We start from the raw sequence: 19,036 nt of genomic DNA, 5'->3' as shown, positions 1-19,036 counted from the left end.
ATTTATCAGCTTTACGGGAGATATCGAATCTGGAAGAAAGTCACGCGATTTATAGTGACGCGCAATAACGTTGAATTGATTTATTGTAAAACGCGACGCGTGACGCTTAATGATGTTTGTCATACTTCGTTGCGTGTTCGCGAGTACGTGTTTTAATCATATAGTTTTGTAATTTATTCTGTTCGACAAGAGGAGTTTCATTCGTGAGTTGATTTGACGTTAACTCCGTTGTAAGTCGCTAAGCAACATTTACATGAGAAAACACCTTATTATGGAGATATTATGGATTAACTATTGTTTAATAGTTTAGTCCAGCGAAGGAATCTAAATTTCACACGCAGGAAGATTGTATGGAAGGAGCAATTTTGTTGAAAACAATTATGTTGAACCATTTAAAAAATTATATCAGATGTTTAACGTAAAAACTGTTTGCGGCAACGTCCCGTATAGCGCAGAATAGCAATATATTGTAGCAATATTCTGCAATGCTTTTTTTATACTGTGCTGTACGGGATTGGGATATTAAGCTTGGGCGTTCTACTTAATTATTTTAATGGCCCAACATAAAATTATTTTCTGATCTGTATCTAGCTAAAGTTTTAGATGCTGCAGTAAAATTATTCTTTCCGTGTGGTTAATATAGCAAAGCAGTAGCTTGTTATGCAAGGTTAACACTTATAATTAAATAAAATTGATGGTAAAGAAATAGCTAAGAAATTATGTCTCAATTTAATTATAATTACAATTTATAATTGCTTTTAGACGTAATTCTTTTGCTACATGCGGAAAGAACAATTTGTGACACCAAAGTGTCTAAAAATTCAGTTAAATACAGATCTGAAAATAATTCTGTTGGATCATTAAAATAATTATGAATGACATTTAAATATGATGAGCATCGTTACAAAAAGTTTTGACGTTCCAGCAATCACTTTGAATGTCTGACATAATTATTTTGATGGCTTAACAAAATTATTTTCAAATCCGTATTCAACTAAATTTTTACATATTTTAGCAAAACTGCTCTTTCCGTGTACATCCATCTGTGTACTGCTTAGTTATAAATGTAAAACTTGCGAAGCGAGCTACTGCCTCGCTGTTTCTTTTTTCCGTGATTTAATTTCGAAAGTATCTTGCTCGTTGAAAATGCAAAGTTAAAAGCGCCGAAGTAGCGTTCGTACGACTGGGAATACATATGGAACACAAATTAACACAACTTTGTACAGAAAGAACCATCGCCCTATTTAAATTCTGACAGTGTGAATCGTTGATTTTACGTCGACGCCCTTATTGCTCGCTTAAATTTCAAAATAATATTGTAATATACACATGTTTTTCGAAATTTATATGCATGCGTGCACTTTTCTGTAATTTTTTAATTGCGGGCCTAGAAATTTCGCGCGTTTATTCGGCCGTAAACGAATCGTAATCATAATCATCGCTGTGCTGTTTACTCTGGTTTGGTACCAATCTGCAATATCGTTGGAGGTTGTGAGGACGTTTTTGCGGCAACGAAGAGAACGCGTATCGATAATGCAGATGCCTCCTCCGAAGCTACGACATAGCTTCGGACGGATTACAGAAGCCGATAAAATGGAGAACGGAAGAGAGACCCTGGTCGGTGGCGCCGGCAGTGCTGCCGGCAAGGTATCGCGGCAAGATATTATACATATATACCTTATCTTCCCTTGAGATAGTTGAATGATAAACGACTCGGATGATTAACATGACGGTATTAATACATACAAATCATTATAAAACACATACCCTGTGTTTCAAACTCGATTTTATCACAACTGAAGAATTGATCTTTGTTGTTATGATGTACGAACATGCGATATCTTCGTTGTCTGCAACTGTAATTTATGCGTGTAACAATTTTATTTTGTCCCACAACTGTACGTAAACAGTTCGTGATTCGTCTTTGTGCTTTTGTGTTTTTTGACAAAGTATCGTAGTCTCTTGGTGGCGGTGATGCTTACTATTGGTTCTTACTTATCTTTTTCTCTCTCACACACATGCACACAAATACACACATTGTTATTTCACTTACACACACACACACACACACACACACACACACACATACGTTCAATCGTCTAATCTACAGCAAAATGATGTTTTCCGAATACTTTTATCTGAATATTAATCTCTCTATCTAATAATAATAAATTTTCATAAATAATCATTTATGGAAATGAGCTATTCCTTTTTCTTCAATTTGAGAGGTTAGTCAATCTAAAGTTTGATTATCTTGTACAATTCTAACATTCAGTATCTTCATAATAATCACGCAAACTTGGGAAGCATCATTTATACGCTGCCGTCTATTTAAGTGTTTTACCGTCGCTAGTGGGTGTTGAAGTGTGACGATATGATGTATGTGATCCTTGGGTTGCAGGTTCAAAGAGACAGAGCTTCCTGTCGAGCGAGCGTATGTACTCGATCCTATTATCTAACTCATTTCGTTTTATTTCACATGTAAACTCCACACTAAACAAGTCATTCAACACTCCCCGTATATGATCACCGATGTAAAGCAACATCTTATAACATTTCATTAATATTATTCCACGTGAGACCTGCCTGTTTTCCAAATAATCCTACATGCATGTGTTACGTTTCCGTGTAGAATTGTTTTCTCATTATTGTGATTTTACGTTTTACGTTCCGACATTACTGATATCGTTTACCTTTATAGATAAATTTAACTCCCATTTTAATTATATCTCTCACAATCGTGATTGCGTCATATTCCCATTAGGTAATATGCGTGTTTAAAATAAGTTGTTGGGATGATAACATGCAATTAATAATATTGAATAATTATTATATCTAATTCAAGATGTTTAAAAGCTTTCGAAGAGATTTACAGATTAGCGGAGGTAATGGAATTATGACAGTGCAATCTGCGCTTGCAAGCATTATAATTAATTTCACCAGGACGAAATCATTTTATTGCTTTTAAATTATTCATCATTCGTTTTTATGTACTTCCATCTGGTGGTCACGGAACCGAGTAAACTTGGACACAAGATCGCATCGATCTCACGTATACGTATACGAATACACACAGCTTTAGTATAAGATCATGCAAATTCCGCGCTTACGCAACAGCGACATCGCTTCACGATATATACTCGTAATATCGCTGATTTAGGGTGTAGACTTAGATGGCTAAAATGGGCAAAATCCATGTTGAGTCCTGTCTTGTGTCTGTACATTGTAGAGACATTGTCGAATAGACCCTTATTAAGCTAGCCCCCCCCCCTCCCTATCCCCACCAGTGCAAAATTAATTTTAAAATATTTTAAAATTAAGTACTAATTAGGTGCTAATTTGATGCCAAAATCCGAATTAGGTGTTCAAACCATTTGACAAAAAATTACAAAAAAATTGGATGGCGGTGACTTAATATTAAGTTAGCCTTCCCTCCTCCCAAGAAAAAAATATTTATTATGTAAACGAATAGACAAATACAATAAAATTAAGTGATAACTAGAAGCTTCAAAAAATAATGAAAATAAATTGAAAACATATGTTACGGAACTTATTGTTAGAAGGCCGTGCGGTTGGTTCACAGCAGAGAAATTATCTTAAAAAATTAGGTACTTGGGCAAATTTAGTAATAAAAAATTCTTTTTTTAATATCATTTAGAGATATCAAGTCGCCGAATTACGTACTCGTTCTGTTTGGCTAGTATTCGATTTTAAAGACGTTTCTTGCTAAACGGAATAAGCATCTAATTCGGCTTCATGTCTTTAAATAATATTTAAAAAAAGAATATTTTCATACCAAATTTATATGAGCACTTAATTTTTTTAAAGATGACTTCTTTTTTGTGAATCAACCATGCGATCGGCTTCTAAGTTCTGTAATATATTTTTGATTTATTTTCATTATTTCTTGAAGAATCCGATTAGCACTCAATATTACTGTAATTATTTATTTATTTGAATAATAAATATTCATATTTTTTGTTGGTGGGGCTAGTTTAACGTTAAGCCAGCCTCACCCAATTTAAACAAAATTTTTTTAAATTTTAAAATTTTAAAAATTTTATAACTCACCGAACCGATGCGCAGCAGCGGAGTTGTAACACAGCTACTTTAATCTGTAAAGTGCATATAAATCCAAATTATAATAGCGTGCAAAATTAATATTTTATTTGTAAATTAAATCTATGAAATAATAAAAAAATATTTCTTATGGAGATGTATTTTTTTCTTTTAACTGTTTTTGTCTTTTTACATAGATAATTCTTTAATTTTGGAAAAGTTAATAAATTAAAGTTTATGCGTTTTAAAAATAACTAATAGTTGAAGATAAAAATCAGTAACCATTATTTAATTTTTAGCTTTTTAACTGGTTAAAACTATCTACTCAACCCTGGTTATTTGAAATATCTACGTCTATTAAGCTGGCACAGCTATTTTCGCACAAATGCGACTCATACGGGAATTATTTGCTATTTTTGCGCTCTATTTAAAATTTTTTGCGGCAGCCGTTTCGCTAAAAACAATGGCTGTGCTAGTAACACAATAAAGCCCATAATCAGATCAGTAAAGAATAGCAATTGGAAATAAAATCAGAGCATAAAAAAACATTGAAATTATTCGTAAAGTAATTTTATTAAATTATGTACTCGTTTACCTCGTGGTTGCTCCGCTGATGCCTGTTGCCTCCCAGGTCCTCCTCCTCCTCTCTTGTTCCTGCTTGTTGCTTTTTTGTGGCACGAGCACTCACTTACGAAAACACTACTATTTATAATATGGTCAGCAATAATCACCTCGATACGACAATCGCGCGACATCCTGGACGACGGTACTCGTGTTCACGGTGCACGACGATCGTATGACATCCTGGACGACGAGAAGTTCATTACATTGCGACAATAGGAAGTTAACGCGGAACGACGAAAGCGTTATCGGCGTTCACCCGCGGTGCCGTCGGGGAAGTTAACGCGGCAGACGACGGAATCTCGAGCTCCAGGAGATCGCGTGGTCACTTTCGCACCGCACCGCGGTGCATAACCTAACCTAACCTTTCGGCCGGTCGGCCGCGGGAGTTATTAACACACAACACGCGCGTCTCCGGACGATTATTATGTTAGCGTTCCCATGTACGCTGATAAACGTATTGAGACTGAAAACAAACATCCGCGGATTGGAAAATGCGATCGATTAGCGCCCAACAAATCACTGACCCCGTCGCTCGTGCGGTGAGCTTCGATCGAACGGAGGCTCATGAAATTCGCGATCTAACAAGTTGCCGTACACTTGTCAGTACATACGGCGGTAATCACTTTGACATGCATATCACGCGATATCTTGCACTTGCACGATACTTCCGATACGTGCGATGCGCAGTTTATTATGTCGCGACAACGGGAAATTAATACGAAACGACAAGCGCTATCCGCGAGCTGCAATCGCGTCACTCGGCAGCCGACGGCAATGACGTTAGTCGACGAACGACTCTCGAACGATGGGACGCGCGGATAACTTCACGCGACAACTTTACTATCGCCCCGGCGCGCGATAGAATCTTTGGTTCGGTGGCCGCAACTGTTGCTAACGCATACCACACGCACGTCTCCGGACGACTATTACGTCCGCGTTCTCGCGTACGCTGACAAACGTACGAATCGAGTCTGAAAACAAACACCCGCGGAGTCGAAAAATGCGATCAACCGACGGATCACTGATGCCGTCGCTCGCGCGATGGGCTTCGGTCGAACCGAGTCTCACGAAATTCGCGATCTAACAAGTCGCCGGTGTACTGCGGTGTACTTGTGCGTGCGGCATTAATCACCTGATACGAAGATCTCACGGCATCTTGCACGGCGCTTCCGAGATTGATCGTACGCAACACGAGATTTATTAGCGAGCAGCGCGACGCAATGCCGCCAGTGCGGGCATCTTCACGCGACCAACGCGAACCCCGTAGTGACTAGACGCCTAGTTAGAAGAGTCGCGCGGGGTCGCGCTAGTCGCGTGAAGGTGCCGGCACTGGCAGCACTGTCCGCTAATAAACAATAAATAAATTGCGTGTTGCGCACGGTCAATTTCGGGAGCATCGTACGAAGTGCCGTGCTATCTTCATATCAGTGATTACCGCCGTACTCACAAGTGCACCGGCGACTTGTTAGATCGCGAATTTCGTGAGTCCTCGTCCTCGTCGATCAAAAATCGTCGCGCGAGCGACGGCATCAGTGATCCGTCGGCCGTCGGTCGATCGCATTTTTCGATCTGTGAGTGTTTGTTTTCAGACTGGATTCATATATCAGCGTATGTGGGCGTGATCGTCCGGACTCCCGCGTACGTTTGTTGTGCATTAGCAACGGCTGCGACTACGTGTTCAAAGGTTATCCGCGGCACCTTACCCTCGCGCACCACGGCGTCCACGGCAAAGTGAAGGTACATACCTCGTGAAGGTGTCAGCGCGTCCCCATCGTTCGAGAATCGTCCGTCGGCTAACGTCATGCCGTCGGGAGCCGAGTGACGCGAGTGGCAGCTTCGTATGATACCGCTTGTCGTTTCGCATAAATTTCCCGTTGTCGCGACATAATAACTCACGGTTGACATCGGAGTCTCGTGCAAGGTGCCGTGCGATCTTTACGTCGAGATGATTGTGCTCACGTGTGTACCAGCAGCCTGTTAGATCGTGAGTTTCGTGAGACTTTATTCGACTGAAGTCTATCACGCGAGCGACGGCGTCAGTGATCCCTCGGTCGTTGGTCGCATTTTTCGATCCGTGGTTGTTTGTTTACTGACTCAATTCGTATGTTTATCAGCGTGCGTGAGAACGCGTACGTGATAATCGTCCGGAGACGCTCGTGCGTTCGTTGTGCGTTAGTAAGAGCCGCGAGCAACCTTGTCAAAAGGTTATGTTACGCAGCGCGGCGCGGCGCGGCGTGATGACCGCTCGCTCGAGATTCGATGTCTATCGCGGAGTGCCGTCCAGGATGTCACCCGATCGTCGAGGTGATTATTGCTGGCCATAAGTAGTAGTGTTTTCGTTAGTGAGTACCAGTACCACAATAAAGCAACAAGCAGGAACAAGAGAGGGGAGCGGAGGAAGCTGGGAGGCATCGAGTAACAACAGAGCAACCACGAGGTAAACGAGTACATTATTTATAAATTACTTTAGCAAGAGTCTTTAAAATTCTAGCCAAACGGAACGAGCACGTAATTTGGCGACTTGATGTTTTTTTAATAATATTTAAAAAAAGGAATTTTTTAGTACCAAATTTCCCCGAGCATTTAATTTTTTAAGATAATTTCTCTATTGTGAGTCAATCGCCCGACCAGCTCCTAAGTTCTCTCTGTAATATATATTTCCAATTTATTTTTATTATTTCTTGAAGCACCTAACGAGCACTTAATTTTACTGTATTTGTTTATTCGTACGCATAATAAATATTAATTTTTTTTCTTGGTGTTAGCTTAATGTAGCCAGCCTCATCCAATTATTTTTTAAATTTTCTGCCAAGCGGTTTGAGCACCTAATTAGCACTTAATTTTAAAATATTTTAAAATTAATTTTGCGCTGGTGAAGGGGCTAGCTTAATAAGGATGTCGAACAGAAGATTATTCGCTGCGTAATATTTTCTTGCTGCTTTCCGCCGATCATTCAGTTCAGAGATGAAAGTGCCGAATATGCATCGCGTACTATTTAGACTTGCCTATCATCATTCCTGGCGAATTTTGCTATTCTGTACGGTAAAATGCGCGCTGTACGTGACGACACAGTAATGTTTGTTTAAGCGTCGGATTATGATACTCTTTCTCTTTTTGCGAGTTAAGCATTAAGTATTTACTAACCGCATGCTGAACATAGTTGAACGTTATCGAATAAATCTGAATATTCTTATTTTCAGGATATTTACCGATCAGTACAGGTAAGTTGCATCATCACGTAATTTAAGTATCGTAACTTAAGTCGTTTGTGCGACGTTACAAGCTGTATGATTGAATGATTCTGCCTCGATTGTGTGTCGATTAACGTCCGATACGCCTTGTCCGACACGTAAAATCCATATATTTTGTACAAGAAAAAGCTTTAACGCGAATTGTTTGCCCATCGGAGCGGAATGATACGATTATAAGAGAATGAAATTGCGGATGCTTCTCGCGCGCTGTTGCAATAATGATTCGCGAAAGTATCACGAAAATCCTCTAACTGGAAAATCTTCTAACTTCATTTTTTTTTTAGTTTCTTAATACCATCTGAAAAGATATTTTTCGACATTGTGAGACACTACCACGTATCCATTATAATTTGCATTATGTTCCCTCGCGATTATTGTGTGCCGTGTAAACATCGCTTATTATTCCGTCAGACGTATTACGACGACAGGATTTTGCATGCGGGTCTCATTTTACGATAGAATGTGTGCAACGTGAGTGCACACAAGTGGAACTGCAGGCTACGCAAATATTTTTATCTAAAGTGGCATTAACGCACGGATTGATAGTGTAGGACGCTTTTCACTCGTATATCTGTCGTGACGCATAAACGCCTACCGTCTTCCGGAGAAACTAGGTATTATAATAGAGAAATTTTTATTTTATTTTTAAAAAAAGGAAAGGATGAGAATATATCCGGTCAGCTGCCTGTAAATAGGATACACGTTTAAATAATTAGATATCCATGTGTTGAAATTTTATATCTTAATTAGAGATGAAGTGATTGGAAAAAGATTAGAAACAAGGAAACAGTTTTTGTTTACTCTGGCGTTGAAGTTTTTTACTCAGATTTTTACTCAGTAAATAACAGGTTTTTACTGAGTTTCTAGTTTTTTTTGTAGTTATTTTTATCTCTAATCTTAATGAATTAATGCAAAAAAAAATTCCGATATTTTATTTTACATTTCTGCAAGTCGATCGTTATTAAATAGAGGAAAAAGTAGAGAAAAAGGTATTATGATCTTTGTAGATATTAGACTCATTTATAATATATCCGTTATTAGATAATACATTCTAATGATCACTTATAAAATAATTTTCCAATACACAACAATCAATATTGCTTATAAGGCATTTTTACTTTTAAGCATTTCGAAATTTTTTCAATGTACATTTTAGCATTTAATTACGCATACTTTTTTTTTTAAACTGAGGCGTATAATTATATGAATATATTTGGACGTTTTCTTTTGTTATTTAATATTTTATTTGCCTGTGCACATTTTGAGTTATGCAAAGTTAAACCATAGCATTCGAGTTTGTAGTTATAGGTAGTAGTTATTCGATATGTTGATTGTAATTCTCTACTGCTAATCTATAGTTTACGTTATGTACATTATAGATTTTCAGTACTGCAATCTATATGCGAAAGAGATTAGGTGTGTGTACAATACATTTGCATATATTCCGTAATATTTTCTCTTTATTTTGAATTTATTTTGAAATTCTGTGTTTTTTAAACAAATTTTTTAAATCTTTTTTGGTAAGAGGGAAGGGGAAGGTCACATTACCATTCTTGTTTCTTTTTGACTCATTATGCATCACATTTTTATAAATAGCATTTTAAATAATTATATTTAAATAGTTCTCTTAAATATTAAACAAATTCATGAGATACATATATTTTTATATGTGCCAATTTGAATTTAAAGGGGCGATATTACCCTCAAGGATAACGATTAGTCGATTTCAGGCATTTATCAACGAAACGGTGAGATATATAAAATAATGTTTTAGACAAAATTTATAGTTTTTTTATGTACTTTATGCCTGTGTACTTACATATTTTAAAATTTAATATTTTTCAAAATTTTAATTTTATGAAAATAATAAGAGAAGGATTTGGAAAAATAATAGATTAAAAAAAATTTATTAAAAAAATCTAAATACATTATTTTTGAAGGATGATTTCACTTAAAATTCAAATTGGGTATATATAAAAAAAAGTGTCTCTTAAGTTTTTATGCTTAACAACATCGTTCAAGGAGAATCAAATCGATTCTGGACAAGTCCCAGTTTACAACTGATTGAAGAATACATTGACGAATATAATCATCTCAAAATGTAAATTAGTAGCAAAGTAAAAATATAGAGTTTATACAAAATGTAAGTGAGGAACCATAATACCACCGTCTCCTCCAATATTATAATTAATAGCTCGTTGATAATTTTACGTGATTGAAAATTCCGAGTAGATGGCTAGTCAACAATTTAATTATTCAAGTTCTTCAACTGTTGCGAATGAGAAAAGGCGATCGGCGCTAAGTTCCGCGTTCGCGGATATTGCGTCTGACGGGCCTGAAATTAGATTTTCCGATGAGCGCAGCGATTATTTTCAACGTCACGACTTAATCGTCGTTAACGACACATCGCGGACACATTTGTGTACGCGCGATCGTATGTACTAACTTCAATTACCAACTTCGTTTACGGTCGTGCGGGAAACGACCTGGTGTACGCTATTTTCGAGACACGCCTAAAGCGACGATTGACATTGCGCTCGCGAGAATTGTTCCACCCGTGTATGTGGAGCACTAAACGTTGTCGCCTCTGTATGGTAACGATATGTTCGGAAATTCAAGTCGCGTAACATATTCGCAATCGACAAGGCGAGAGCGACGCATCCATTTAATTATAAGACGTAAATCGTTCGGAAGATTACCAGAGCAACCCAGGAGCGATCCATCAAAGTCACGTGTTTCAATCCTGTAATTCTGGAGGCCGTCCAACTTAAACTTCTCAGATTGAATGAAAATAGCTGAATGGCTCATCTAAGCGATGGAATTAACTTTTGAGCGCTGCGCAAGCAATTTCGTTCGATAATCATTTGGGAAATTTGTTTGGTCGTACCGAACAAATTTTACTTGATTATATTTGATAAAAAGCGACATGATTTGTGCGCAACAAAATTCCTCTATTTGTAGAAAAATTGACTGTACAATTGGCTGTATTGTGTCGCGCATGATTGTGTGTGTGTGTGTACGTGTGTGCGCGTACTGTGACCTAACCCGTGACCTAGTCGATCATAAACTAGACGGACTGAATGCGCTTAATTATTGCGTTCGTTAGTCTTCTACGTTTCACGCGACGCCGGGCGTCGTAACAGAATTGTTTACTCGCCCTACGAATAATTGTGTACGGTACTCCATCGCTCCAATTCTTTCATGGCACGTTTTCTTTAAAACTCGTATCCACAATGGAACGGATGCTCCAGATGAACGCTTGCGGAAATCCGAATCATAAATATTATTCGCCGCACTCTCGTTATTTTATCGTGAAACCGCTTACGCATTCGGGCAATTGGGAAGTAATCGTTCTATCAGATTGTCTTTAAGAGTTTCTCGTTACGTAATTCGATGTCTGGCAGTTTTGTTAAAAAAAACATACATATGTATATATGCAAAAAAAATGTACGCGTGATATTTGCCAATCGAAAAATTCATTTAAAAAAAAAATCAATATTGATTGACGCATAATATCAAACCTAGATGGCATAACCATTTTTTTTTTTTGCTTAAATATAAATGTGTCTATTTTCACGTTTATGGAACATGAGCTGTGGCGGAAAAAAAGAAAGAAAGAATACGTAACTTTTTAAAAATGCATACAGTGCTTTAGCATATGTAATTGTTTGCGCAATTCGCTTATATTTTAAGATATATTCACAGTGTACAGGATGTAAAATCAAACTTCCAATATGTACTCTGTAGAGATATGCAAAATATTATCCTCTGCAACTAAAAAAAAGAACAAGATAATTTGCAATTGTGAAAAAATTTCTTGTAGATATCAAGAACCGCATTTTTATCTCCAATGACGAATCATGGTTGTCAATAACTCGAAATCATGTTTACATGATATGTGCTTATTTTTATCGCTCTAAAGAGACTACGTACGCTTAAGTGGATCTTGGCGATTTTGAGATCATTAATAACGCATCTATAAACGACAGACATTTGAACAACACGTCTGTAAACTTTTTTGTCCCGAGGAGGAAAAAAACACGCTTGTTTTGCGGTGACTTACACGATGCTCGGTATACATGTTGCGTGCTGTACCGTTTCATGATCTCTCTCAAGCAACAGAGATTGCGTCAAAACAACAAAAAAAGGTATTTTTCTCTTAATTAAGAGAGCTTTGTTATTCAAATCTCTGTCATTAATTTTAAAATGTTGAGCACGGTGAAACAATGTGACAAGAGCAGAATATTAAAAAATGATCGGAAAAGAGGCTCCTTAAACTGTTAAAAATTATCGAATTACAAAATTTGACGAGGCATCGCGTATATAGTCTCTAATATAATTGATGCCTGCCGTGTTAAAATTCATTGAACATTCGGTGAATCTCTCTCTCTCTCTCTCTCTCTCTCTCTCTTTCTGTATGTAGATTGAACGGCCACAATTAAAACGGTCTGTTGGTTGCGCATTGCAGCACTGTATAGTAATAATTACGTACTACAAAATCCGCTGTAAACAGATGGAGGTATGCATTGGAGTAGCGCATAAAATTAAAGATCGCCGTTATAAAAGCCGTACTCTCGTTACTTTGATACATTTTAGTGAAATATTTCTCTGTTGCACTAAGATAAATTGCTACATATTCTGCTTTGCTTTTATACACATCTATTTGCACATATTTTCAAATATTTACAAACTTTTGTCTGTATAAAATATGTATCTGTTTGTCGCGTAAACTAAAATAAATGGAAAATACTGTAAATAATTAAAATAGGAAAAGAGCGATTAAAAAAAAACAAGTACTGAATTTTGAACAAAATTGCTTAAATTTAACATTTATGAAAAAATAGTTAATTTATAGATGTCGCAATAATCCTAGTTCTTGCGATAAAAATGTATTTTATACATATGCAAAAATTTGAAGTCGATGGACCTTTAGAAGTTTTTAAGAAATCATGTCAATCTTGTAAATATGTACAAGTAAATGTGTAAAAGTGTACACAGAAAAAAAATTATTGAAAAACTAAAATGTCATACGTGCAACTAAATATTGAGTTGGTTTAATTCTTGGTTAAAACATTTGAATGGTTGCTATGAATGAATTATACCTTTTTTTGTGCAACGGAAAAATTGTTGAAATATTTTAATTTTTTAACAAACTTTTTATTCATATTTCAATTCTAGATAAATATAAGCAACATATTTCTCTAAAAGAACTCCAAAAAGAGTGAACAAACTTTTTCGCATTTTAGGCTAGAAGTATTCCCGTAAAAAATATCTAAATAAATATTCAGCAGCCAGGAAAAAATTTTTTCGATTGAATCATATATTTGAATCAAAGAAATTTGTGCATTGCTGTACGATTAAAGAACAGTTTCTTTGATTTGAAGAAATTTTCTGTTCCTTTTATTAGAATTAAAAAAAATAGTTTAGTTGTATAACGCAAATCTTTTTTTTAAATGAAAAAATAACATATTTTTTAGAAACCAGAATAATTATTTTTTTCATTTTTGTCAGTTCTTTTTTTGAATTAAACAAATAATTTGAACAATTAATTTATTTACTTAAAAAAGTCTGATAATTTTATTTCTTGAAATCAAATAAATTGTTCTTTTCCTCAAAGGTATTTTCACTTCAACTTAAAGAAAATCAAATTAAAGAAACGGTTTTATCAATCTACACATAAAACTTTTCTCTGAGTGAAGACATATTCTTTTCAATTCCACGTGTACAAGCTGTCGACACTTTGACGCCTCTACCGAGGCACAGATCGATTCCGAATTGATCGTGGGACCTGCTATAGGCTCGCGTATATACCATCCGTTACAATCTCTCGGAAGTAACTTTGTCTTCTTTCCTGACGAGCTTCCGCAGCCGCATGCACGTTCTGTAACTATATAGCTCCGTAACTCTGTAATCTGCAGCCGTCACGGCCGGGCATACGTCAGCGGCGTCGCGGCGCGTAAGCACGCATACATGTGTAGGCCTATCTCTATTCAGCCGTCCTATCACCTGAGAGAACGACGGCTCCATTCTCGCCGCGCCGGTCGCGAGGCGGAAGGAGCGTGCGGGACGACGGGGGTGCCCCAGGTTGCGCAGTGTCGGCGCGCGCACGCTTCCCGCGCAAATCGTCGCCGTCGGGAAATCCCCCCACCTCACCATCCCCCGTTTACCGCGGGGGAAATCTCTGCGAAACCAGAACACCCCGGCCAGTTCGACATCGCGGCAAACACGAGGTGATCGACGGCGATACAAGACCGACTCTCGCTCGCTAACTCTCTCGCGCGAGTGAACGAGTCTCGTACTCGATCTGTGCGGCCACGTATATTATATACGCGTGTAAGTCGCGCGTTTTTCTTCTTTTTTTCCTTTTTTCGCCTCTGTATTTCTTCTCCTTCTGTCTTTCTCGCACGCGCCCGAAAATTTCTCGGAAGTACCCCGCGCGCGAATCGACGATAAAGCTCGAGAGCTCTCTTTCTTGGCCGGAGACGGAGAAAGTTTTCCTGACGTGTTTTGTGCGAGACTCGAACAGCTGGCGAAGAGGTATTCCCCGAGGGGATGTGCCGGCGCGGCGGGAGATTTGGATAATTTTAGAATTTTGGAGGATCTGCTGGAGATGTTGGCGGTGCGCGTTGAAGTTTTCGCGTTTTCAGAAACGGACGAAAGGGACATGCGGTTCCATTAGATCCGATAAAATTGAAGTGAATTTCGTTTTAACTGGGGACGAGGAAAAATTACTGGGTTTGAAAATATGACGGAAAATGTTGAATCTTTTTTTTTTTGCTTTTAACGTAATCGCTTTAGGTCCATCCCTCGCAAAATGAAAACGTTAATCGCAACGATTACATGTTGGAAGAGATATGTGAATATAATTTTCATACGGATCCCAGGAGTGTAAATATAATAAGAATAAATACCATATATTTAGATTCTGTGGAAAACGAGGACATATCGCGTAGAGTTTATCGGCAGATTCGAGGCTGTTTGCGTTTAACCAGTTGCTGCAATATCGGTTTTTCATCATACGAATAATTGGGTACGCAAGGGTAGTGAAGAAAGAAAAAAAGGTGTTACGGAACCTCTCGGGAGAGAAATGTACGAGCGACGCGTCGCGCGATATCCAAAGTTCCGAATTATCTCTTCAAGTTGGATACAGTCCGCCTAACGAGACAGTTAAATGTACAAGCTGAAAATTGGAATTGCCAGGTCAATTGAGAGTTCCTCTGAGTATGAAAACACTGTTTTTTTACGCGGCCGTGAAGGGAAATTCTGTGAAAATTTCCGCGCGATAACAGACGTTTGCACTGACAGTTTTTACTGAAAATATGCGTGATACCTCGAAAAATGTTATTGATTTAACGTTTGCTCGATTTGAACGCTTGTTTGCGCGATACAAATTCGGCTGTTTTTCTGACGCCTATTTGTCCGTGACGTAGACATCGTATCAATTATCGATATCGTCTCGAGATTCAACGTTCCAAGATAGATTCAAGAGATATTACGCCACGATAAGAAGTGTCGCGACATGCGAGAGTGTCTATTTTTGGAAATCTCTATTAATTCTTTCGCTAACTTATCTATGACGCGTATTATCAATAACTGGTAAGAGTATTTGATCACTTGTAAGACGTGTGTGTCGAACGTCCCTTATTAAAACGAGAGAGACATTATACGTCGATTGTTATGACAAAGTATATTTTGCGACGATTTTCTGATAATATCCGCTACAGCCTGACGAATAATCTGATAAAAATTAAATAGACCTCGGCGGCTTACCATTAACGCGAAACGCTGATAACGTCGCTCGGATTGGCTTGTCGTACGACACGTCAATTGTTGTCCTACACGTGAGAGAAAGAACAGCTGGACTCTCGGCTTCGTTCCAGGCGAAGACTGCATTATTATGTAACGACGTTCATCGCGAGGTATTTCGTTAGAATCTCGGTAAATCGTACTAAAACTCCTCGTTATTAATCCTATGTGATACGATATGGCTTTGCGTTATATCATCGCTGATGTAATGCGCGAGCTTTTGAAGTACTCTCAAATGAAGCGATCGCGCAATGACGTCGCGCTCGCACAATTGCGGACAACGTAACGTAACGCGGCTAATCACAGAAAAATGGATTATGCGTCATTGGTAGTGCGATAACAATATTGTGATCATTGTGAATGCTCAAGCCCGCCTTTACGAGCCTGTCATTAAACTACAAGTACCTCGAGAGCGTTATTACATTGTTATCTGCAGTGTGTTTATGAGTTCTATAAATATTGCGCGACGAAATCTATCGAACGTCTCGTCGTTCCCATTTCGAAAGATACGCCTATCTCTCATCGGCCGCGTAGATAAGATATCGAATGTCGATCGCTCTTCCTCCTACCTTAGAGGCTTCCTGGAAAGGAAAAATTTTTCCTCGCCGCGAAATATGCTCGTTTGATTGGAAAAAATGCGATCGCGCATGTTGAAATTTCCTCGGTTCGTTCGGTTGTTCGGTATTAGGGTATTGGACATGCAGTCAGCAGCGAAGTGTCAAGTATCGACGTTTTGACCTCGACCTCTCAGAAGAAGCTGTTTATATTTATAGTTCCGTTTGACGAACACGAGTGATTCACATTTGATAGAATTCTTTGGACATAAATCGGCTCAGCGACGCGAAAAATTACGTTGACCCCTCATTAACGGAGAGACCAAATTCTTTACGTGAATTTTTTTTATACACAACTGTAAGCATTTTTCTGGTATTTTTATAACGTTTCAAATTGATCTCTTGAAGTCGGAGACTCGTCACACCTAGAGAAAAGTTTCTTTGAGTCAACAAAATATTTGTTTGAATCAAAGAAATTTGTGCATTGCTGCACGGTCCAAAAAAAGTTTCTCTGATTTGAAGAAATTTTTTTTCTTGCTCCTTTTATTAGAATTAAAATAGTAGTTTGGTTGCAGCGCATCTTTTTTTAAATAAAAGGAATATATTTTAAAAATCAGAGCAATCAAATTGTTTCTTACATTTCTATCAGAAATAACTATGTACTTTAAATTAAACAAATAATTTATTTTGAAAAAAGTTAATAACGTCATTTTTTTTAATTGAATAAATTTTTATTTATTTCAAAAGTATTTTTATTTCAACTTAAAAAAAAACCAAGTTAAAAAATGATTTTATTGATTTAAGCATGATTTTTTTCTGGCTGTATAATCGCAGAAAACCTAAAACGAAATTTATTATCTTTATTTGACCGTATCTTATTAGATTGTTCCAATCTGTTTAGATTACTCAATATCGGTTTTATTTATAAGTTGTCAACGTGCGGCTATTTAAATCGCAAAGTATCTTTCGCAAAGTAACTTCACGTGACATTGACCTTACGAATCGACCTTTTAAACGTAATGTAATTTGACGGCCGTGCAAATGTTTGCCGAATAAAAGCGTTTCTTTGTTCCTTTTATGTTCTCTCTCTTCCAGTTTCGTGTAAATCAGAATGTAAAAACCGCCAAAGCATTGATAATGAAATTTGTGGAATAAGTGAAGCGTGTGATACACATTCTTTCTCTCCTTTCCGCGTTATTTTCATTTAATTTGCTATAGCAAAAAAAAAGAAATAAATAGCACGCGAATACGTCACTAATAGAATGCTACATAGCTCGTAACAGAATGTGTTTACGGTCATAAGTGACACATTCTACGTAAAGGAACATTCTCGAGTGCCGGTTTTCCTTGGGCAAACTTTTGCCCGAGGCTGATATGCTAATTCATCGGTAAGAAGTCGTCGTCGGCGTATAATCACGCACGTTCAGCAACTTTCCGCCCAGCCAATTTTCGCAACTCGTTCCTAGTTATCAATCAACTCCAAACGAAAAAAAGAAATGTTAATGGAAACGTATAATTATCGCATAAATATCGATCGATTCTCTTACAATGTCTCAACTCGACTTTTTGCGTGGAGAATACGATGCTTCTTCACGCGATATAACGCGTCTCCGTTAATCCGACTTTATTTGAGGGAACTCGTATTTGCCTCCTCATAATTATCATACCCTTGATCGAGTGATTTCGCTCGTACTTGCTCGTAGCTTAGCTGGGGCGAGGGCTTTTAATCTATTCGCTGCCAGAATGTTTAATTTTCGCTGATAAAGGGACTATTCAGCTAACGGCAGAAGGGCCCGGTCGAATTAGTTTCATTTGGATAAGTTGGTACTTGGCCCGGTTTATTGTCGCGCGCAGTCGGTAGTACGGTTTATAAAGTGGCCCCTCCATTGTTCCGAACGCGATATCGTTCAATAGCAGTTGAAGCAATAATGCACCATCTCTTATCGTGCGGGACTTTATTACCTATCGAAACGCGATCGCGGACGAAAGAAAATTCGTGTTCGTTCTCGATAGAGGCGCATTTCAGGTCATCACGAAGTTTATTTAAATATTGCGCTAAAATATTCTCTCGTAATTAAACAAATAATCGTATTTAGATAAGCGACGTGATTAAGATCTCGTTGCTCTTCTTTAGTTGCATTTTCGTGCCGTACGTTCGCGCCTACGCGCGGCTGACAATACACGTCGATTACTATCGCTATTACGAAATCAACGTCACGATATTACTTAATATAACGACCTTGATGTGTAATCTCTGCTCTAATCAGGTACTTGCCTTCTATCGCGATTTATCTATTTATGAGGAGGTGCAATAAAATAATATGTGCATCAGTCACGTGTATCTCAATTTGGTCAGATCGGATATTGACGATGCGAAATTAGCTTGAAAAACAGCGGCGTTTAAATAAAGCGAGCGAATTATGGTGTAGTCCAATGTATCGTTACGCTGAGTTACGGATTGTCTGTTACACATTTCTGCGCCGTTGATTCGCGCACAGTAAATGTCACGTGTATATAATTACGCAATTAAATTCAATTATTACAAAATTAGCGAAATTTACCTGTCGTTTGATCCTTTGTTGCGTCAAGGACAGAGCGATTTTAATGAGGGACAACTGAATTCGCGTTTGTTCGAGTCTCGCATCTCGTAATTTCTCGCATTCGACTCTCGCGTCTCTGTGTTACGTCAAAATGGTTAAATGGACTATATAACCGTTATCACATCGCGCTTTTCCCGATACA

The 19,036-nt window shown here is 37.8% G+C and overlaps 1 protein-coding gene across 17 annotated transcripts in view; it reads left to right on the top strand.

Moving 5' to 3' along the window:
• The window catches only part of LOC105197141 (cAMP-specific 3',5'-cyclic phosphodiesterase), a 340,602-nt gene that overhangs the window by 264,748 nt on the left and 56,818 nt on the right, over positions 1 to 19,036 (top strand). For 13 of the 17 annotated variants that reach the window (XM_026135766.2, XM_039458084.1, XM_026135773.2 and 10 more), the window contains 2 exons: positions 2,402 to 2,434; positions 7,884 to 7,904. The exons of 1 other annotated variant lie outside the window; for it this stretch is intronic. In XM_026135766.2, the coding sequence (XP_025991551.1) occupies positions 2,402 to 2,434; positions 7,884 to 7,904 (54 nt within the window). Of the gene's footprint in view, positions 1 to 2,401; positions 2,435 to 7,883; positions 7,905 to 14,032; positions 14,268 to 19,036 lie in introns of those variants that run through there. 3 more of the 17 variants (XM_011163380.3, XM_039458082.1, XM_026135774.2) reach the window with 3 other exon arrangements.

Source organism: Solenopsis invicta, chromosome 15 (assembly GCF_016802725.1).
Source record: "Solenopsis invicta isolate M01_SB chromosome 15, UNIL_Sinv_3.0, whole genome shotgun sequence".
In the NCBI taxonomy this organism is placed as follows: domain Eukaryota; kingdom Metazoa; phylum Arthropoda; class Insecta; order Hymenoptera; family Formicidae; genus Solenopsis; species Solenopsis invicta.
This window is presented reverse-complemented; position numbering and strand designations above follow the sequence as displayed.